General features: G+C 35.8%; 1 protein-coding gene across 2 annotated transcripts in view; it reads left to right on the top strand.

The window, feature by feature from the left end:
• The window catches only part of BMPR2 (bone morphogenetic protein receptor type 2), a 238261-nt gene that overhangs the window by 102451 nt on the left and 111897 nt on the right, over positions 1 to 23913 (top strand). For both annotated transcript variants that reach the window (XM_037009188.2, XM_037009187.2), the window contains exons 2-3: positions 11840 to 12010; positions 13086 to 13256. In XM_037009188.2, the coding sequence (XP_036865083.1) occupies positions 11840 to 12010; positions 13086 to 13256 (342 nt within the window). The remainder of the gene's footprint in view (positions 1 to 11839; positions 12011 to 13085; positions 13257 to 23913) is intronic.

Here is a 23913-nt window from a genome sequence, read left to right as displayed (position 1 = left end):
TTCTGTCCACCACCCAGAGATGATCAATGCTTGTACCTTTGGCTTTGGCTAATATAAACAGTTCAAAATATTTAAAAAATGGTTGAAAATAATTAGAGATTCAAAAGAAAAAGAAGTTAAAAACCCTAACTTTTCTAAGGCAACCAAATGCCTAATTGGCATGCAATTTGGAATCAGATAATTATGGTTTTGAATCTTTACTCTGATACTTAAAAGCTGGGTGAGATGGGATAACTTCCTTATCCTTTTACATGACTTAATATCCTTTGTAAAATTGAAATGATAATGCCCATCTCCGAGAAGTATTGAGAATCACCAAGATAACAATTGTAATTTCCATTTAACAGTTAAATGTATATTTTTTCTGTCTCAAGAGAACAAATGTTTGCTATAATTTAATGAGATTAATTTGTTTTTGAGAAGGGTAAAAATTTTGACCAAACCTACAAGAGTCTCTATTTAAAAGTTACATAGATATGTATATTTTTAAATTTTTTATTATTGATATACACTCTTATGAAGGTATCACATGAAAAAAACAATGTGGTTACTACATTTACCCATATTATCAAGTCCCCACCCATACCCCAATGTAGTCACTGTCCATCGGTGTAGTAAGATGCCACGGATCCACTATGGGCCTTCTCTGTGCTACACTCTTCTCCCTCCCCGTGATCCACCACACCATGTGTACTAAACATAATACCCCTCAATCCCCTTCTCCCTTCCTCCCCACCCACCCTCCCACACCCCTCCCCTTTGGTAACCACTAGTTCATTCTTGGAGTCAGTCTCTGAGTCTGCTGCCATTTTGTTCCTTCACTTTTGCTTCATTGTTATACTCCACAAATGAGGGAAATCATTTGGCATTTGTCTTTCTCCTCCTGGCTTATTTCACTGAGCATAATGTCCTCCAGCTCCATCCATGTTGTTGCAAATGGTAGGATTTTTTTCTTTCTTATGGCTGAATAGTATTCCATTGTGTTTATATATGTACCACCTCTTCTTTATCCATTCATCTACTGATGGACACGCTTCCATATCTTGGCTATTGTAAAAAGTGCTGCGATACTTATCTTCTGTCTGGTTGATCTGTCGTTCAGAGTGAGTGGAGTGTTGAAGTCTCCTAGAATGAATGCATTGCATTCTATTTCCCCTTTTAATTCTGTTAGTATTTGTTTCACATATGTGGGTGCTCCTGTGTTGGGAGCATAGATATTTATAATGGTTAGTTATATATTCTTGTTGGATTGCCCCCTTTATCATTATGTAATGTCCTTCTTTATCTCGTTACTTTCTTTGTTTTGAAGTCTATTTTGTCTGATACACGTACTGCAACTCCTGCTTTTTTCTCTCTGTTAGTTGCATGAAATATCTTTTCTCATCCCTTCACTTTTAGTTTGTGTATGTCTTTGGGTTTAAAGTGAGTCTCTTGTAGGCAGCATATAGATGGGTCTTGTTTTTTTATCCATTCAGTGACTATGTCTTTTGATTGGTGCATTCAGTCCATTTACATTTAGGGTGATTATCGACAGGTATGTACTTATTGCCATTGCAGGCTTTAGATGCGTGGTTACCAAAGGTTCAAGGGTAACTTCCTTACTCTATCTAACAGTCTAACTTAACTCACTTAATATGCTGTTACAAATGCAATCTAAAGGTTCTTTTCTTTTTCTCCTCCTTTTTCTTCCTCCTCCATTCTTTATATATTACGTATCATGTTCTGTATTCTTTGTCTATCCCTTGATTGACTTTGGGGGTGGTTAATTTAATTTTGCATTTGCTTAGTAATTATCTGTTCTACTTTCTTTACTGTGGTCTTATTACCTCTGGTGACAGCTTTTAAACCTTAGGAACACTTTCATCTATAGCAGTCACTCCAAAATACACCACAGAGATGGTTTGTGGGAGCTAAATTCTCTCAGTTTTGGCTTATCTGGAAATTGTTTAATCCCTCCTTCAAATTTAAATGACAATCTTGCCAGATTAAGTAATCTTGGTTCCAGGCCCTTCTGCTTCATAGCATTAAATAAATCATGCCACTCCCTTCTGGCCTATAAGATTTCTGCTGAGAAGTCTGATGTTAGCCTGATGGGCTTTCCTTTGTATGTGATCTTATTTCTGTCTCTGGCTGCTTTTAACAGTCTGTCCTTATCCTTAATCTTTCCCATTTTAATTACTATATGTCTTGGTGTTGTCTTCCTTGGGTCCCTTGTGTTGGGAGATCTGTGGATCTCCATGGCCTGAGAGACTATCTCCTTCCCCAGATTGGGAAGTTTTCAGCAATTACCTCCTCAAAGATACTTTCTATCCCTTTTTCTCTCTTTTCTTCTTCTGGTATCCCTATAATGTGAATATTGTTCCATTTGGATTGGTCACACAGTTCTCTCAATATTCTTTCATTCTTAGAGATCCTTTTTTCTCTCTGTGCTTCAGCTTCTTTGTATTCCTCTTCTCTAGTTTCTGTTTCATATATCGTCTCCTCCACCATATCCAACCTGCTTTTAATACCCTCTATCGTGCTCTTCAACGATTGGATCTCCAACTGGAATTCATTCCCGAGTTCTTGGATATCATTCTTTACCTCCATTAGCATGTTGATGATTTTTATTTTGAACTCCCTTTCAGGAAGAGTCATAAGGTCCATGTCATTTAAATCTTTCTCCGGAGTTATATTAATTTTTCTCTGGACCAGGTTCCTTTGGCATTTCTTATTTGTATATGGCACCCTCTAGTGTCCAGAAGCTCTACTCTCTGGGGCTCCTCAGCCCCTGAAGCAATGTGGGGGGTCTCAGGGTAGTGGTATTGGTGCCTTGGGGGAGGAAAGAGCTGTTTCCTGCTTCCCAGCTGCTATGCCTGTCTCCACTGCCTGAACCAGTGGGCTGAGCACACAGGTATAGGCTTTTGTCCCAGAGCAGCTGGATATGGATCCCTGCTTTCCATAAGAGGCTGGAATCTCAGTCTCTCCAGGAATTTTGCTTGTATTAGCTTTCCAACCCCTTAATCATGCAAGTATCATGAAAGCACCATGAAATGTAGGTTTGTGCTCCCAGAGCAGATCTCCAGAGCTAGGTATTCAGCAATCCAGGCCTTCCACTCCCCTCCTGCTCCGTTTCTTTTCTGCCCTCCAGTGAGCTGGGGTGGGGGAAGGATTTGGGTCCCGCCGGGCCACAGCTTTGGTACATTACCCTGTTCCATGAGGTCTGCTCTTTTCTCCATGTGTATGCAGTCTGGTGCAGTCCTCTTTCCTGTTGCTCTCTCAGGATTAGTTGCACCAATTATATTTTCGAATCGTATCCAGTTTTAAGAGGAAGCCTCTGACTCACCTCTCATGCTCCATCTTTAAAAGTTACATATATTGAAATGCCAATGTAGGAGAACTCTTAACTTAGAACTAATTTTGACATTCTAGAGTTATCATTGCCTCTCTCTTTGTACATATATTTAAACCTCGCTTTGCCAACCTTCAGTCAAGAATTGATTAAAGGTAGTAGACAAATTGTTGTTTCATTATAAACATTCCTTTGATGCTGGCTAGAAAGGCAGATAAGGGAAAATGGTAGTTCTTCTGACACTGGAAATAAAGCAGTTGTGGTACATTTTAATGGATGATGAGGACACAGTTGATCGAATGTGAACTAGAGAATTGCATTCATGGTGATCTGGTTCTCAACTTCTGACATATCCATAGAAATTTTTAAGTTTGGGTTAAATGCTTCATGACTTTGACTTCCTTCATAGCCACTGTCTGAGAAATATATCATTATTGTGCAAGTATTAAATATGAGCCAGCTAGATTTAGGGAATTTATTTCATTTGAGTTGAAAGGAATATGCACACAAAAAAATCCTCTTTGACATAAATAAATGGGTAGATAAACACAATAAGCTCGTAAGCAGAGTCAGGTGTTCCACCCATTAGATTTACTTGGTGGGCATGACTTTTAGAGTAAAATTGGCTTGTGTTAAGAAGAAAAATGTTTTATAGGAGAGTTTTCCATGTGTGCTTCAGTTTTACTTTTGTGATACCTAGGGCTTGTATATAGAATTAAATATTTGTACAACTGCATTTCATTGAGGAAATTGACATGCTGGATATTTGTGATTATAAGAAATAGGTTGATGTGAGGAAGAGATAAATGGAATGTGAGAATAATAAGGTATATTGTAGGATGTTTTGTTTTCTTATCTACCACCAATGATTACAAAGTTAAAGATGTTTTAAAATGTATATAATTCTCTAGCTAGTGAATGAAACAAGAACTCAGTATTGATGGTTTGTTCTTATCTCTGTTCATAAATTATGGGAAAACCAAAAAAATTATCCAAAGTATAAAGTAAAGTCTAAATTTTTCTCTTATGAGCTGTTGAAAATTAAATTCTTTAATGTGCTAAGAAAATAAGATTTTTTCCACCATTAATACATTAGGCCATTCAGTTATCTTTTAGATGTAAGTTGAGTGGTGTGGCCACAAGAACTCCTTACCCTCCTTTTATATAAAGATCACCCCTGTCAAGTAACTTTGTCCCTGAATTTTCATCAGAGATTCTATTTGAGATAAAGCACTGAATTTCTCAGAATTAAATTAATAAACTTCATTTTTTAGAGCAATCTTAGTTTCACAGCAAAATCGAATGTAAAGTACAGAAAGTCCCTACTATATATCCCCTGTCCCTACACAGGCACAACTGCCCCCACTGTTGACATAACTGCACCATGATGATATATTTGTTAGAACTAATGAACCTACATTAATGTATGATCATCACCCAGAGTCCACAGTTTACTCCTGTGTTCATTCTGAGTTTTGTACATTCTATGGACAAAGGTATAATGAGACATATGCACCATTGTAATATACAGAATAGTTTCACTGTTGTAAAATCATCAGTGGTCTGCCCATTCATCCTTTCCTCCTTGTAAAGCCTGGCAACCACTGATCTTTCTACTGTCTCCATAGTTTTGCCTTTTCCAGAATGTCATATAGTTGGAATCGTACAATATGTAGCATTTTCTGGATTGGCTTCTTTGACTTAGTAGTATGCATTCAAGTTTCCTCCATGTCTTTTCATGACTTGGTATGTCATTTCTTATTAGTGCAAATATTTTTAACATGGATAGTTTTATGTCTTCCTTACCAATCCATATTCCTTTTATTATCTTTTTTTCTTGTTTGTCTTAATTGCATTAGCTAGGTCTTTCAACATGATGTTGAAAGGGAGTGGTGAGAGTGGACATCCTTGCCTTGTTCCTAGTCTTACTGGGAAAGCTTTGAGTTTCTCACCATTAAGTGTAATATTAGCTGCATTTTTTTTTGTTGTTACTCTTTTTCAAGTTGAGGAAGTCCTCTATTCCTAGTTTACTCAGAGTTTTTATCATGAACGGTGTTGGATTTTGCCAAAAGCCTTTTCTACATCTATTGATGTGATTATGTGATTAATATGTGATAAATTACATTAATTGATTTTTATATGTTGAACCAGCCACAAATACCTAAGATAAGTCTCACATGGTTGTGGTGTATAATTCTTTATGTACATTGTTAAATTTGACTTGCTAATATTGTGATGAGCATTTTTGTGTCTATGTTCATGAGAGATGCTGGTCTATAGTTTTCTTGTAATGTCTTGTTTGGTTTTGGCAGTAGGGTAATGCTGGCCTTACAGAATTATAGTTATATATTTAGGAAGTATTTCCTCTGCTTCTGAAAAATATTATAGAGAACTGGTATAATTTCTTCCTTAAATGTTGGATAGAATTCATCAGTGAATGTATTTGTACTTGGCACTTTATTTTTGAAGGATTATTAATTATTGATTCAATTTCTTGAATAGAGATAGGGCTATTTAGATTGTCTATTTGTTTTTGTATGAGTTCTAGCAGATTTTGTCTTTCAAGGAGTTGGTGCATTTCATTAAGGTCATCAAATTTGTGAACACAGTTTTTCATAATATTCCTTAATTATTTTAATATCTATGGTATCTGTACTAATGTGCCCTCCTTCGTTCCTGATATTAGTAATTTGTATCCTTTTTTTGTTTCTTAGTCTGCTATAGGCTTATCAATTTTACTAATCTTTTCAAAGAACCACCTTTTTTTTTTTTTTTTACTCCATTGATTTCTTCTTTTCAGTTTTATTTTTATTCTTTCTTTCCTTCTGCTTACCTTGGGTTTAATTTAACCTTCTTTTTTAGTTTCCTAAGGCAGAAAAATCCCTTTTTAAAATTCAAATACGTATAGAAGGAGCTAATATATTATTAGTCCATTAATGCATATTCAATAATTATTTGTACCTAATTTTTTTAAAGGTATCATTGATATACAATCTAATGAAGGTTTCACATGAGCAACTTTGTGGTTACTACATTCACTGATATTATCAAGTCCCCCCCCCCACATATCCCATTGCAGTCACTGTCCATCAGCATAGTAAGATGCCACAGAGTCACTACTTGTCTTCTCTGTGCTACACTGCCTTCCTTGTGAGCCACCTTCATTATGTGTGCTAACCATAATACCCCTTAATCCCCTTCTCCCTCCCTCTCCACCCCCTTTCCCTTTGGTAACCTCTAGTCCCTTGGAGTCTGTGAGTCTGCTGCTGTTTTGTTCCTTCAGTTTTGCTTTTTTGCTATACTCCACAAATGAGTGAAATCATTTGGTACTTCTCTCTTTCCACCTGGCTTATTTCACTGAGCATAATACCCTCCAGCTCCATCCATGTTGTTGCAAATGGTATGATTTATTTTCTTCTTATGGCTGAATAATACTCCATTGTGTATATGTACTGCATCTTCATTATCCATTCATCTACTGATGGACACTTAGGTTGATTCCATACCTTGGCTATTGTAACTCGTGCTGCAGTAAACATAGGGGTGCATATATCTTTTTGAATCTGGGATCTTCAGTGTACCTAATAATATTAAAAAATAGTTTTTAATTTACGTAAGTAAATTCACCCTTTCTGGTGTACAAATGTATAAATTTTGACAAATGCATAGTCATGTAACTGCCACCTCAATCAAGATACAGAACTGTTCCTCAGTCCCGAAAAATTCCATGTAGTATTGCTTTACCATCAACTCCTCTCTCCGACCCTCACCAAATCTCTGACAATTGTCAATCTATCCTCTACCCCTGTAGTTTTACCTTTTCAGAGTGTCATATAGAATATAGCTTTTTTAGTCTGGCTTCTTTCATTTAGCATAATGTATTTGAAATTCATTCATGTTGTTTCTTATATCATAAAAAGTAATAACTATTGATGGTTTTAACAACTTGGATGAACCTCAAGGAAATTTTACTCAGTGAAAAAAGCCAGTCTCAAAAGGGTATGTCTTGCATAATTCAATTTATATAACAATCATGAAATAACATAATTATCAAATGGGAGAACATTGTAGTGGTTGCTGTTGGTTAGGAATGGCGACAATGGGATGGTGACTATAGTAGGTTAACATGAAGGAGTCTTTGGATAGTACAGTGGAGTATTTTTATTGTGATAATATGTGACAGAATTGCATAGGTTTTACACTCTACATACATAGATGAGTGCATGTATAACTGGTGAAATCTGAATAAGCTCTATGGATTGTGCTAATTTCAATTTCTTGGTTTTGATACTGTATAGTGATGGTGTTGGATGTTTACCTTGAGGAGAGAGGCACTGGATTTTCCTCTATATTTCTTTCCTATTACCTATGAATCTGTAATTATTTTAAAATAATTATTTCAAGTGTGAAAATAATTCAGGTACAAATACTTTTGTTTTTGAAATATTTAAGTAAATACATGAATATATTTTCATGAAAATCCAAATAATGTAAGTAAGAGTTTGGGTCAAAAGAGAAAAACAAATAGTTAATATTTTCAGAGTAGCCATTTTTCCCCTTTGTTTTTTGCTCTCATAAAAGCAAATAAGCAGTATATTTCAGTATATGCATAATGCTGCTGATTTATGTCTGTATGACAGTTAACTGATGATATATGGTAAAACTATACCATACCTTTATACTGTATTTTCTTGGTAGTATTATGTCATGGAGTAGGAAATGCAAGACAGCTGAGTATTCCAGACATGCCACATCTGTTCCTGGGAATTAAATGCTGCATATGATTAGCAAATACTGATACAAGAAGCATATGTAAATACAAAATGATTGCTTTATTCTCAGTTATTTGGTATGTATGTAGGAGAATGTAATATAATATTGCCTCTATACTCACATTATTTTTACAGCCTCAATTATAGAGTGGTAGAAGAACCAGATGATAATTGCCTAGAGTTTATAATCTTTGAATGGGAATATGATGTTGAGTACAATATATGTAGATATGAAAACTGTCCACCCGTAACAACTTTGGGGATTAGTACTGTATAAAATTGGTTAAATAAACCTGATCTTCCTCTGGGAAAAAGTGAAGCCAGCCTCCAGCATTGTGGGGGAGATATGCATGTGAACAGATAAAATATAATGCTGTAGAATGCTACAGCAGATGCAATTTAAGAGCTTTGGGAGTGCAGAGCACATCATTCATCAGTCACAGACTTCACTGGAGAGCAGGAAAAATGGCATTCTGATATTCGGAACACTGTGTAAAGGTCAGGAAAGGCCTCGGTATATTGGTATGGTGGGAACCAATAATAGAGGAATGAGATGAATGACAAGAAGTAGATTGAGTCCCAGGGCTGACTTACCCAGTAGGCACAGTAGGCGCAGGGACTAGGACTCATGGTATTTCTGGAGACTCATGAAAATATTTTAATTTCTTTTAAAATCAGAAGGAAAAAATGAACTTTTAGATTGAAGAAAATGTTTTAAAATCTACTATTTATGCATTGTCTTTATAACGAAGTTGTAACATGTAATTTTTAGTATTTTTTTGTGGAGGAAGAGGCCCATTTAAACAAAAGTTCCTATGGTCCACAAAAGTGATCATGCAGCCTTGTTGGATATTGAATTTGGACCTTACATGCTAACTGAAGAATTTGGATTTAATTTTGGGAGTATCAGGGAGCCAATAGATTTTAAGCATGATCAGCTTTTTTATGAAGATGCCTCTGTCAGCAGTTTGGATGAGCCTATTTCTCATTCAAATGCTGCACATGATTAGCAAATTCAGATACAGGAAGTGGTTTAATTTGGTTATGTTAAATCAAAAGTGTTTTAGTGCTTATCATAACCAAATATTACCTGTTTAAAATGAGGAGAACAATTTTTTTTAAGACCCATATCTATCACTGTACCTCATTAAGGATATCCTTTAAAAGAGCTAATTGATCATACTTGATTAATCAAAATTTGTCTAGCTGTTGACAGATTTAGAATACCTACATGTAAATAGTCAGGTCTCTGTATGTGATCTGTGACAACATAAATGCTAGGCTATACTGTTTCTTACTGTATTATTTGTTTCATTCCTACTTTTCCTACATTTTTATGAAGAATTCAAAACTATATAGAGATATTTCTGAACTGAGTCCAACAAATAGCATTTAAAAAGCTGTAAATGCTGTTTTACAAAGTAGATTTTTCTTTGTTTTGACCATGGCAGTTGAGTTAGAATCCTTGCTAAAATACCTTTATATTGTATGAGAATTTGCTGATTCATAATTTGAAAGAGTTATTATTAAAATAGCAAATCATCATTGACCTACACTAATGCCACTGTCATAAAATAATTCCTAAAAAGTAGGCTGAAGTTATTTTAAGAAAAAAACTCAGTGAAAACTGAGGGATATTGAAGATATGATTAATTCCCCCCAATTGTACCTATATTGCTTTGATATTCAGTTCAGCTTAGTTGGCAGGAGGAGAAGGAAACACAGGGGAGGTTGAATTCATTGCTCTGTTCTTTAAGGAGGACTTTAGGTTTCAATTATAAAAATAAATTAATAATGGCACTAAAAGTGTACATATATTCAGGCCTTTTGCTACTTTTCAATTATAAAGAATATCCAGGAAGAGCAAAAATTATCATTTTACATCTATTCTGTCATAGGGATATACTTCCAGGTACAGTTAGATCCCTATTCATTAACTCGGTATTCAATATAAATTCTAGTTGAAATGAATAACAGAAGGAGAGGAGGGGGAAAAAATTGGGAGATCTTGGTTGTAGAACATTAGAGATAACTGAATTCATAAATTTATTCTGACCTTTCTAACAAAGCGAAAAAGAGAAATGGAGTGGGTTGTGTAATTTAAATATCTGGTGGTAGGTGTAGGTAAGGAGTACTTAACCTGAGTCAAGAAATAGGTCGGGACAGGGAAAAGGAATTATGTCTCATAGACATGCTTTTTCAGATCTACATTAGAGTTTTTGTTTGTAGTGTGAATTTCTTAAGTGTGAATCTTTGTTTTGTATGTGCTTTGTATGTAGATATATTTTAATCTATAGTAATATGGTAAAGTTGCATATTAGGGGATAATCTAAGGAAATGCTAATACATAATCTAGTAAATATAATTAAGCTTGTCATTAAAGGAACTGAATATATGACTCCATGTGGTAAATATATTGTAGAATCATAGTTAGGCTAATGTCCTAGAATTAGCTTTTATAAATAGGTTATACTATATTTACTAATTAGTTGATATTAGTAATAGCTTCTAGAAGACTGCTTGCTTGAAGTGCTTTTAAGTTGTGGAAATAAAGTCACATTTATTTCCATGTAATTTTTGTCTGTGATACTGAACTCACTAATTACCGTCTGTCTCCAAATAGACTGTATAATAGATGCTTGAGGGTTAGAACTTTCTGTTACCTACTTGTGAATACTGTATTTGCCTTGCCCAGTACTTGGGAGGTGCTTTCTGTTGTCATAAATATGGCAGATCTGTGTGTCTAAATGCATTTGGGCACACACTTGTTGGCTCTTTTTTTTCTTCTCCATAGTTTGATCTTCACTTCTGTAGGTTCAGAAACATTATTTTAGTAAATCAATAACGATCAGCTGTTGTTTTTGATAACCTTTACTTCTCTAGTATTCTCAGCAATGTTGGTAAATATTTGTTAGCTAATAAATTATGTGGTAAATGTTCTACTGAAATGTATTAAATCAGATTATGTATGTGAAGAAGTACTGGCATTGCATGAACGTTGAGTTATCCCTTCAGTATAAGGCACTGTTGAGTATTTCTTCTGTCTACTATATAGATATTTTTAATTTTTGTTTTGCTCACTAATAGCCTTAGTTTTTAAAAACAGATTTATTAAGGTATAATTTATATAATTAAGTATAATTTATTCATTTTAAGTGAACAGTTCTTTTTTTTGATAAATTTACTGAGTTATGTAACCATTACCGTAATCAAATTTTAGAACATTTCTATCTCCCCAGAAAGAGCTGTGTACCCATTTGTAGTCACTCTCCTCATCCTTAGTTTACCATACCTAATGATGTATGTTTAGTTTTCTACAACTGATTATAGAATAAGATAAAAGTGAGTACATAGAAATATTCCGCTCTCTAGGCTTATTAATTAGTTTTGAAGGTTTGATAACTTAGAGCATGGACATTTTTTAAAAAATGGTGTTTCTTTTTGGACACCAAAATTAGTGTGAGAATGACTGGTGAGAATACTTTGTGTAAGAGGGGATTGCATCTGGGAAATAAGTTTTCAAGTTCCCTTCTTTTTTAGAGGTTACAAATTAATAGGAAAGAAATAATTGAGTGAATACAAAATTACAAATTTATCCAAGTCTTATTAGGAACTTAGTAGGGAAATTTACAATGCCTTTCAAATCAACTTTAAGATTTACATAATTTGTATCTTATGTTTTGCAAAGATTATCATAAAATTAAACTTCGTTGTTTTTTAATTTCCTTTATTGTAGCTTCTCAGAATCAAGAACGTCTATGTGCATTTAAAGATCCATATCAACAAGACCTTGGGATAGGTGAGAGTCGAATCTCTCATGAAAATGGAACAATATTATGCTCAAAAGGTAGCACCTGTTATGGCCTTTGGGAGAAATCAAAAGGAGATATAAATCTTGTAAAACAAGGCAAGTAATAGTTTCCTACCTGAAATAACTTTGTGTTTCATACAACTGAAGTTTATCTGAAGAGGACATGGAGGTATATTAAAATCCTCTCCAAGAAAACAGTAAATTTAAAAGTACATATCCACATATATATTCATCTGTAAGCCTCACATTTATAAAGGGTAATTGGTTTTTTAGCTTATTTTAATATTTAATAACATTTTATTATTGATGTTACTAATATATACTTATTTTATAAACTTCAGAAAATAGAAGAGTATAAGAAAAACAAATGTTTACAATTCCCTACTCCTCAAAACTCTTCTATATTCATTTATTCCCTTCATGTATGTTATCTGTGTACCTTTATGTTTATATTTGTGTGTTCTTTTTTCAAAATTTAAGATAATACCATATGAACAATTTGATACCTAACTTTTTTCCTGTCTTAAATTATCTTATGAACATTTTCCCCTATCTTTAAATATTCCTTGAAAACATTTTTAACCTCTGCACTTCATTGCAGTATACTTACACTACTCTATTGTTGGGCATTGTATTATTTTCTGGTTTTCACTGTAATACATAAGTTTCAGTGAACATCTTTGAAAATAAATTTTTTATTGTATCTGATTATTTCCTTGAAGCAAAGTTATTAGATTATAAAACATTTTAAGGGCTTTTCATAAAAGTTGGTATATGTCTTTCTAGAAATGTTATACACATTTACATTTCCCCCAGCAGTGTGTGAGTTACTGAATTCTTGTTCAATTGTATATTATTATGTTTCAAAACTAAAACAATTTAATAGACACACACAAAAATGAAATTTTACTGTGCTTTAATAATAATTCATTAGATTAATGATGAAGTTAAACCTCTTATTGGTGACTTCCCCCATGAAATGCCTGTTTACATTTTGCCATTTTTCTGTTACTTAAAAATGTAGTTTCCTATTGATTTGCAGGAATGATTTATAGATTATGTGTACTCACTCTGACACACTGATGGCAATTATTTCTTAGTTTGTTGTTTTCCTTTTAGTTTTGTTTATTGTATTGACTCCTAACTTGTTTACATTAATACCAATTTGTAGGATGTTGGTCTCACATTGGAGATCCTCAGGAGTGTCACTATGAAGAATGTGTAGTAACTACCACTCCCCCCTCAATTCAGAATGGTACATACCGTTTCTGCTGCTGTAGCACAGACTTGTGTAATGTCAACTTTACTGAGAATTTTCCGCCTCCAGACACAACACCACTCAGTAAGTAAAGAAACTTATTTTTCCTTGTAATTCAGTACTTCAAAGATTTGCAGAATTTAAAAATATATAAAAACATTCAGGTTTGGCAGGAGGGAGAGGGAGAGTCTTAGCATCATAGTACATCTAGCTAATACCTGAAATCCAGAAAAGGTGCACCATGATTTCTAAGGTATGAATCTGTTACCAAATAAAATCAAAATAAGGTACTATCCAACTCTTATGGAGGGGAATTTGCAATATGAAGAAAACCACACATGTGCTTACTCTTTTACCCAGCACTCCCATTTTAGGAATTTATCTTGAATATACACTTACGAAATTATGAAAAATACATACGCATAGAGTTATCCATTGCAGTATTATTTATAAGTGCAAAATGCTGGGAACTGCTTAAACTTCTAAGAATAGGAGATTAGTTGAAATACACTTTGGTATACACATGTGATGGAGTACTATCTATACAGCTACAAGAAAAAAATAGTAAGATTTCTCAACTGATATGGAGTGATTTCTAGAGATAATGTTCAGTGAATAAAAAGCATATAGTATGCTATCTTTTGTATAAGACAGAAGGCTTATCTTTACAAAAAGAAACAAAGGATAAGCCAGAAAATAAAAGATGAAGGGAATGGAGTGGAAAGGATAAGGAAAGAGTAACAGTCCTCCAAATATAACTTTTTGTATATAGTTTTGATTTTCGGAATCATGTTACTGTTTTACACATGCAGAAGTAAAGTTAAATCAGTGGGATGGGGAGGGAGGGAAAAACCCCAGACTGAAAGCAAATTGAAACAAATGAGCCCAGTTGTATTTCACATAAATATCATAATCGTGCTTTGAGGAAAAAGAACTAATTTAAGAATTTGTACAAACATGGTGTTTGTATGTACTCTTTGGGCAAAATGGGATATAAGAGATGGGAAAATTGCAAACAAATACTAAACTCTTTTTAAAACACTTGTTTTTTACTAGTGTGGGCAAAGCAGTTCTGAAACAGTTGTAGATGCATTGTATTACAGGATTAAGAAAACAAGTATATGTGTTGATGTTCTTGGGAGCCAGTGTTCTTACTGAAGGAATGGAGATGCACAATTATAGATGGGAGAAGACAAGATAATCTTCTGAAAATAGATTGTAATTCAAGGTGACAGTATAGATTTATGACTTTAAAAATATGTATATCTATGTGTTACATGGATATATGTGGTGGTATATATGCACATGCATGTGTCTGTATGTATATGCATACCTAAATATATATATATGTATGTATGACATACCTAAATATATATATATAGGTATGTATGTTTATACATACCTAAATATATTTCTTAGCTCTGTTTGTTGAAAAGGACAAGAAAACAAAAGCACCACCATAACAATGAGTACACAATGACCAGATTTAGTTTCTAATACCATTCCCCATCAAAGGAACTTGGGCTCCTTGGAAAAATGACTTATTCTAGGACTGGAGCAGGGTAAGTCCAAGATAAGCCTGAAACATCTTGTAATATTAAAAGGTAAGGAATGAAGTATCCCCAGATTGGATGGAGACATCACAAGGATACATGAGCAGCTTAAAGAAACTCATATTAGTTGTATTTGGGATAATTTCTGTGCTAAAAACATAAAGTAATAAATTGTAAACCATTAGAAGAAAAGTGAATATATGAGTCTACACCAATAGCAGAGAAGATGGAAGAGGGGGTACTTGTTTATAGTAGAATGTCAAGTGTCACCTGGTACCATTGTTAGGGGAGGTTGTACAGTTGTTAGAAAATTATCATTCTGTAGCTATCATGGTAAGGATTAAATCAGGCAAGAATCATCAAAAAATCCTAATTCTAGGGATAGTAAGCCAGGATATTTGCATTGTTTTCAAGTGTCTCCCATATATTGAAAGGGAATAATTAGTAATTATAAAGTGAGGAAACAATACCTAGACCAGGTGATTAACATCAATGAATAGCAGATGGACAACCAAGGTACCCTGAGAAGGATACAGAATTACTAATAGTACTGTATTTCAGCCATGAGTGAATAATCTGAATATAATCATGAGGGAATGTCAGATAAACAATAAAACAGGAACGTTCTATTACAAAATAAGGATTTGTATTCTTTGAAATTATCTATGTCTTAGAAGAAAAAAAGACTGTGGAAAAGATCTAGATTAAAAGAGGCTAAAAAACTTGACAACCAAGCAGTATGTAACTCTACTATACTAGATGTGAAAAATATAAAGGACATTGTTAGGCCGATTGACAAAACAGATGATTAAAGAATTGCTTCAATGTTAAATTTACTGAAACTTATAATAACAGTACTGTGATTATATAAGATAATATCCATAGTCTTAGGAAAGACTCTAAGAAATATTTAGAAACGTAGGGCCATGATGTATGTACATAACTTTCCCTAAATGGTTCCAAAAAAAGATTACATGCATGAGTGTATGTCCACGTAGGTGCATATGTGTGCAAGCAAGTGTGCGCATGTGTAGAAAGAGAATTATAAAGCAAATAAGGTAAAATGGTAACAGTGAATCTTGGTAAAGTAAATAGATATTCTTTGTACTTTCTTACTGTAATTGTTCTGTAACAAAAAGTTTAAAAATTTAAAAAGTATGTTTTTATTTGAAATGTAGCATTTCCCAAGAATTCTGTATGAACAGATTTTATCAGTACATGCTCTAAGATCTTCAGTTTTGGATTTTCTCTTTGATTTGTTGATGAAACACTAAATTGAAAGCTATAGGAAGTTTTCTCATGTAGTTCATGTCAACTCAGGGCCATTAACTTTGATTATGAAATTATGCTGAATTGACTGCATTTGTTTTCTATAAACAAGCAAACAAACAAAGGTCAGTAATTTTCACTTGTATAGCTAATTAGGTGAAAGAAGAGAAGTGAATTTGTGTGTAAGTTCTCCTCAAAGATCTTTACAAGTACATTTTTTTTTTTTTTTTTTTTTTTTTTTTTTTTTTTTTGAGAGGGCATCTCTCATATTTATTGATCAAATGGTTGTTAACAACAATAAAATTCAGTATAGGGGGGTCAATGCTCAATGTACAATCATTAATCCATCTCAAGCCTAATTCTCGTCAGTCTCCAATCTTCTGAAGCATAACGAACAAGTTCTTACATGGTGAACGAATTCTTACAGAGTGAATAAATTCTTACATGGTGAACAGTACAAGGGCAGTCATCACAGAAACTTTCGGTTTTGATCATGCAATATGACCTATAAACCATCAGGTCAAATATGAATATTCATTTGATTTTTGTACTTGATTTATATGTTGATCCCACATTTCTCCTATTATTATTATTATTTTTATTTTTAATAAAATGCTGAAGTGGTAGGTAGATGCAAGATAAAGGTAGAAAACATAGTTTAGTGCTGTAAGAAGGCAAATGTAGATGATCAGATGATCAGGTGTGTGCCTATGGACTAAGTATTAATCCAGGCTAGACAAGGGCAGCAAGACATCCACGGATGCAGAAGATTTCTCTCAAAGCAGGGGGGGTGAGGTTCTGAGCCTCACCTCTGTTGATCCCCAAATTCTCACCTGATGGCCCCCCTGCGACTGTGCCTGTCTTAGGTTGTTCCTCCCTTGAGGAATCTTACCCGTCTCTGGCTAACCAGTCATCTTCCGGGGCCATACAGGGAAATGTAAAGTTGGTAAGTGAGAGAGAAGCCATATTGTTTGCAAAGGTTAGCTTTTTACTTCTTTGCAGATTTATGCCCTGTGGCTTCTATGCCCAGCACTTGTCTCGAGGTATCTTTACCACCTGGAGGAATTATGATACTCGGTAAATTCGATATGAGGCATGAATTCTATTTAAAGTTTGTAATTAGGAAGGAAGAAGAAAAGCTATAGATGTAGCATATGAAGGAAACTTGGGAGGATTGATTATTTCTTTGACATATCTTCTTGTATAGTACCTTAAGTATGTATAGGTTTTAAACTACTAACTAATTTGCACACACATATTGACATAATAGGAATACGGTGACATAAACAAAGCAAATCTATAATTACCAGCCATCTCCAGTGAAGCCAAGAAAACCATTTAGGCACCCTAGGCATTTGTGAAAATTTATCTATGATATGATGGATATTTTCCAACTGTACTTGAACCATCAGACAAATTAAAGCAGCCCATTTCTGGGATCTGTTCACATCCCATATGTTCTTTTAACCATAGATAGTCTATAGTCATGAGATTTTGGGGTGCTACAACTTGCACCCCTCCCAACTCCTGGTTGAGTTCCAACAGTACAGATCCAGTCAAATTCGTTGTCTCACTGTATGCACATGCCAGCCTAGACATCTCCCTCCTCCTTCTCATGGCAAGTCCAGGAGATGGTGGGCTGGATGCAGCCACAACCGCAGCATCGTCCGGATCCCTGTGGAGGCTTTTTGATGATCATCCCCCGGCACGAGTCCTCCAGAGAGTGCTGATGCCGGAAGCTCCTCCTCATATCGTATCTTAGTTCATTTTCTGGGTATCCAAGCTAGGCCTTGATCTTCTGCGTAGAAACAAACAGACCCTTTGCCCACACTTTGACATGCCCTCTATACCACTGTGCAGAACTCATTGGAGGTCAGCACACAGTAACTGCTTTTTTTTTTTTTTTTTTTAATTAAGAGAAAGGAATATTATCAGAAAAGAGTACCTCCATAGCTGATCATCTGACACCCTTTAAGTGATCAACATTAAGGATATTTAAAGCATGCGTTGATCTTTGATTTACCAATAGTTTTATCCTGTTAAGGAGTAATCCCCCTTTTCTTTCTTTCTTTCTTTTTTTTTTTTTTAAATTTTTAATCTACACTTACCTGAAGAATACTATGTTTACTATGCTCTCCCCTATATCAGGTCCCCCCTAACAACCACATTACGGTTACTGTCCATCAGCTTAGCAAAATGTTGTAGAGTCACTACTTGTCCTCTCTGTGTTGTGCAGCCCACCCTCCCCTTTTTCCCTCCCTCCCATGCATGCTAATCTTAATACCCCCCTTCTTCTTCCCCCCCCTTATCCCTCCCTGCCCACCCATCCTCCCCAGTTCCTTTCCCTTTGGTACCTGTTAGTCCATTTTTGGGTTCTGTAATTCTGCTGCTGTTTTGTTCCTTCAGTTTTTCCTTTGTTCCTATACTCCTCAGATGAGTGAAATCATTTGGTATTTCTCTTTCTCCACTTGGCTTATTTCACTGAGCATAATACTCTCCAGCTCCATCCATGTTGCTGCAAATGGTTGGATTTTTCCACTTCTTATGGCTGAGTAGTATTCCATTGTGTATATGTACCACATCTTCTTTATCCATTCATCTACCGATGGACATTTAGGTTGCTTCCAATTCTTGGCTATTGTAAATAGTGCTGCGATAAACATAGGAGTGCATCTGTCTTTCTCAAACTTGATTGCTGCGTTCTTAGGGTAAATTCCTAGGAGTGGAATTCCTGGGTCAAATGGTAGGTCTGTTTTGAGCATTTTGATGCACCTCCATACTGCTTTCCACAATGGTTGAACTAATTTACATTCCCACCAGCAGTGTAGGAGGGTTCCCCTTTCTCCACAGCCTCGCCAACATTTGTTGTTGTTTGTCTTTTGGATGGCAGCTATCCTTACTGGTGTGAGGTGATACCTCATTGTAGTTTTAATTTGCATTTCTCTGATAATTAGCGATGTGGAGCATCTTTTCATGTGTCTCTTGGCCATCTGTATTTCTTTTTTGGAGAACTGTCTGTTCAGTTCCTCTGCCCATTTTTTAATTGGGTTATTTGTTTTTTGTTTGTTGAGGCGTGTGAGCTCTTTATATATTCTGGACGTCAAGCCTTTATCAGATCTGTCATTTTCAAATATATTCTCCCATACTGTAGGGTTCCTTTTTGTTCTATTGATGGTGTCTTTCGCTGTACAGAAGCTTTTCAGCTTAATGTAGTCCCACTTGCTCATTTTTGCTGTTGTTTTCCTTGCCCGGGGAGATATGTTCAAGAAGAGATCACTCATGTTTATGTCTAAGAGGTTTTTGCCTATGTTTTTTTCCAAGAGTTTAATGGTTTCGTGACTTACATTCAGGTCTTTGATCCATTTTGAGTTTACCTTTGTATATGGGGTTAGACAATGGTCCAGTTTCAGTCTCCTACATGTAGCTGTCCAGTTTTGCCAGCACCATCTGTTGAAGAGACTGTCATTTTGCCATTGTATGTCCATGGCTCCTTTATCAAATATTAATTGACCATATATGTTTGGGTTAATTTCTGGGGTCTCTAATCTGTTCCACTGGTCTATGGCTCTGTTCTTGTGCCAGTACCAAATTGTCTTGATTACTATGGCTTTGTAGTAGAGCTTGAAGTTGGGGAGTGAGATCCCCCCTACTTTATTCTTCTTTTTCAGGATTGCTTTGGCTATTCGGGGTCTTTGGTGTTTCCATATGAATTTTTGAATTATTTGTTCCAATTCATTGAAGAATGTTGCTGGTAATTTGAGAGGGATTGCATCAAATTTGTATATTGCTTTCGGCAGGATGGCCATTTTGACGATATTAATTCTTCCTAGCCATGAGCATGGGATGAGTTTCCATTTATTAGTGTCCCCTTTAATTTCTCTTAAGAGTGACTTGTAGTTTTCAGAGTATAAGTCTTTCACTTCCTTGGTTAGGTTTATTCCTAGGTATTTTATTCTTTTTGATGCAATGGTGAATGGAATTGTTTTCCTGATTTCTCTTTCTATTGATTCGTTGTTAGTGTATAGGAAAGCTACAGATTTCTGTGTGTTGATTTTGTATCCTGCAACTTTGCTGTATTCCGATATCAGTTCTAGTAGTTTTGGAGTGGAGTCTTTAGGGTTTTTTATGTACAGTATCATATCATCTGCAAATAGTGACAGTTTAACTTCTTCTTTACCAATCTGGATTCCTTGTATTTCTTTGTTTTGTCTGATTGCCGTGGCTAGGACCTCCAGTACTATGTTAAATAACAGTGGGGAGAGTGGGCATCCCTGTCTGGTTCCCGATCTCAGTGGAAATGCTTTCAGCTTCTCGCTGTTCAGTATAATGCTGGCTGTGGGTTTATCATATATGGCCTTTATTATGTTGAGGTACTTGCCCTCTATTCCCATTTTGCTGAGAGTTTTTATCATGAATGGATGTTGAATTTTGTCAAATGCTTTTTCAGCATCTATGGAGATGATCATGTGGTTTTTGTCTTTCTTTTTGTTGATGTGGTGGATGATGTTGATGGATTTTCGAATGTTGTACCATCCTTGCATCCCTGGGATGAACCCCACTTGGTCATGGTGTATGATCCTTTTGATATACTGTTGAATTCTGTTTGCTAATATTTTATTGAGTATTTTTGCATCTACGTTCATCAGGGATATTGGTCTGTAATTTTCTTTTTTGGTGGGGTCTTTGCCTGGTTTTGGTATTAGGGTGATGTTGGCTTCATAGAATGAGTTTGGGAGTATTCCCTCTTCTTCTATTTTGTGGAACACTTTAAGGAGAATGGGTATTATGTCTTCTCTGTGTGTCTGATAAAATTCCGAGGTAAATCCGTCCGGCCCCGGGGTTTTGTTCTTGGGTAGTTTTTTGATTACTGTTTCAATTTCTTTGCTTGTAATTGGTTTGTTTAACTTTTGTGTTTCTTCCTTGGTCAGTGTTGGGAGGTTGTATTTTTCTAGGAAGTTGTCCATTTCTTCTAGGTTTTCCAGCTTGTTGGCATATAGGTTTTCATAGTAGTCTTTAATAATTCTTTGTATTTCTGTGGAGTCTGTCGTGATTTTTCCATTCTCATTTCTGATTATGTTGATTTGTGTTGACTCTCTTTTTCTCTTAATAAGTTGGGCTAGAGGCTTATCTATTTTGTTTATTTTCTCAAAGAACCAGCTCTTGGTTTCGTTGATTTTTGCTATTGTTTTATTCTTCTCAATTTTGTTTATTTCTTCTCTGATCTTTATTATGTCCCTCCTTCTGCTGACTTTAGGCCTCATTTGTTCTTCTTTTTCCAGTTTTAATAATTGTGATGTTAGACTATTCATTTGGGATTGTTCTTCCTTCTTCAAGTGTGCCTGGATTGCTATATACTTTCCTCTTAAGACTGCTTTTGCTGCATCCCACAGAAGTTGGGGCTTAGTGTTGTTGTTGTCATTTGTTTCTATATATTCCTTGATCTCTATTTTGATTTGTTCATTGATCCATTGATTATTTAGTAGCATGTTGTTAAGCCTCCATGTGTTTGTGAGCCTTTTTGTTTTCTTTGTAGAATTTATTTCTACTTTCATACCTTTGTGGTCTGAAAAATTGGTTGGTAGAATTTCAATATTGTGGAATTTACTGAGGCTCTTTTTGTGAGCTAGTATGTGGTCTATTCTGGAGAATGTTCCATGTGCACTTGAGAAGAATGTATATCCTGTTGCTTTTGGATGTAAAGTTCTATAGATGTCTATTAGGTCCATCTGTTCTAGTGTGTTGTTCAGTGCCTGTGTGTCTTTACTTATTTTCTGCCCGGTGGATCTATCCTTTGGGGTGAGTGGTGTGTTGAAGTCTCCTACAATGAATGCATTGCAGTCTATTTCCCTCTTTAGTTCTGTTAGTATTTGCTTCACATATGCTGGTGCTCCTGTATTGGGTGCATATATATTTAGAATGGTTATATCCTCTTGTTGGACTAAGCCCTTTATCATTATGTAGTGGCCTTCTTTATCTCTTGTTACTTTCTTTGTTTTGAAGTCTATTTTGTCTGATATTAGTACTGCAACCCCTGCTTTCTTCTCACTGTTGTTTGCCTGAAATATGTTTTTCCATCCCTTGACTTTTAGTCTATGCTTATCTTTGGGTTTAAGGTGAGTTTCTTGTAAGCAGCATATAGATGGGTCTTGCTTTTTTATCCATTCTATTACTCTATGTCTTTTGATTGGTGCATTAAGTCCATTTACATTTAGGGTGACTATTGAAAGATATGTACTTATTGCCATTGCAGGCTTTAGATTCGTGGTTACCAAAGGTTCAAGGTTAGCTTCTTTAGTATCTTACTGCCTAACTTAGCTCGCTTATTGAGCTGTTATATACACTGTCTGGAGAGTCTTTTCTTCTCTCCCTTCTTATTCCTCCTCCTCCCTTCTTCATATGTTGTGTGTTTTGTTCTGTGCTCTTTTTAGGGGTGCTCCCATCTAGAGCAGTCCCTGTAGGATGCCCTGTAGAGGTGGTTTGTGGGAAGCAAATTCCCTCAGCTTTTGCTTGTCTGGGAATTGTTTGATCCCACCATCATATTTAAATGATAGTCGTGCTGGATACAGTATCCTTGGTTCAAGGCCCTTCTGTTTCATTGCATTAAGTATATCATGCCATTCTCTTCTGGCCTGTAGGGTTTCTGTTGAGAAGTCTGATGTTAGCCTGATTGGTTTTCCTTTATAGGTGACCTTTTTCTCTCTAGCTGCCTTTAAAACTCTTTCCTTGTCCTTGATCCTTGCCATTTTAATTATTATGTGTCTTGGTGTTGTCCTCCTTGGATCCTTTCTGTTGGGGGTTCTGTATAATTCCATGGTCTGTTCGATTATTTCCTCCCCCAGTTTGGGGAAGTTTTCAGCAATTATTTCTTCAAAGACACTTTCTATCCCTTTTCCTCTTTCTTCCTCTTCTGGTATCCCTATAATACGAATGTTTTTCCTTTTGTATTGGTCACATATTTCTCTTAGTGTTGTTTCATTCCTGGAGATCCTTTTATCTCTCTCTATGTCAGCTTCTATACGTTCCTGTTCTCTGGCTTCTATTCCTTCAATGGCCTCTTGCATCTTATCCATTCTGCTTATAAATCCTTCCAGGGATTGTTTCACTTCTGTGATCTCTTTCCTGACATCTGTGATCTCCTTCCGGACTTCATCCCACTGCTCTTGCATTTTTCTCTGCATCTCATCCCACTGCTCTTGCATTTTTCTCTGCATCTCATCCCATTGCTCTTGCATTTTTTTCTGCATCTCTGTCAGCATGTTCATGATTTTTATTTTGAATTCTTTTTCAGGAGGACTAGTTAGGTCTGTCTCCTTCTCAGGTGTTGTCTCTGTGATCTTTGTCTGCCTGTAGTTTTGCCTTTTCATGGTGATAGAGATAGTCTGCAGAGCTGGTACAAGTGACCGCTGGAAGAGCTTCCCTTCTTGTTGGTTTGTAGCCTTTTCCTGGGAGAATAGCGACCTCTAGTGGCTTGTGCTGGGCAGCTGTGCGCAGACAGGGCTTCTGCTTCCTGCCCAGTTGCTTTGGGGTTTATCTCCACTGTTGCTGTGGGCTTGGCCTGGCTGGGGCTGTTCCTCCAAAATGGTGGAGCCCCGTTAGAGGGGGAGCAGCCAGGAGACTATTTATCTCCGTAAGGGGCCTCTGTGCTCCCTGCTGCCCAGGGGGTTAGAGTGCCCAGAGATCCCCAGATTCCCTGCTTCTGGTCTAAGTGACCTGTCCTGCCCCTTTAAGATTTCCAAAAAGCACTCTCCAAACCAAAACAACAACAGCAACAATGAGAGAGGGAACAGAAAGGAAAAAAAAAAGAAAAAACACGCGATTTTTTTTTTTTTTCCTCAGGTGCCGGTCCCAGGCACCCGCGCACTGGTCCTGCTGCCCTGTCTCCCTAGCACCAGGGTCCCTGTCCTTTCAAGGCTTCCAAA

This window comes from Manis javanica, chromosome 12, assembly GCF_040802235.1.
Source record: "Manis javanica isolate MJ-LG chromosome 12, MJ_LKY, whole genome shotgun sequence".
Lineage (NCBI taxonomy): Eukaryota > Metazoa > Chordata > Mammalia > Pholidota > Manidae > Manis > Manis javanica.
Note: the sequence above shows the minus strand (reverse complement) of the source record. Positions and strands in the feature narration are given on the sequence as shown.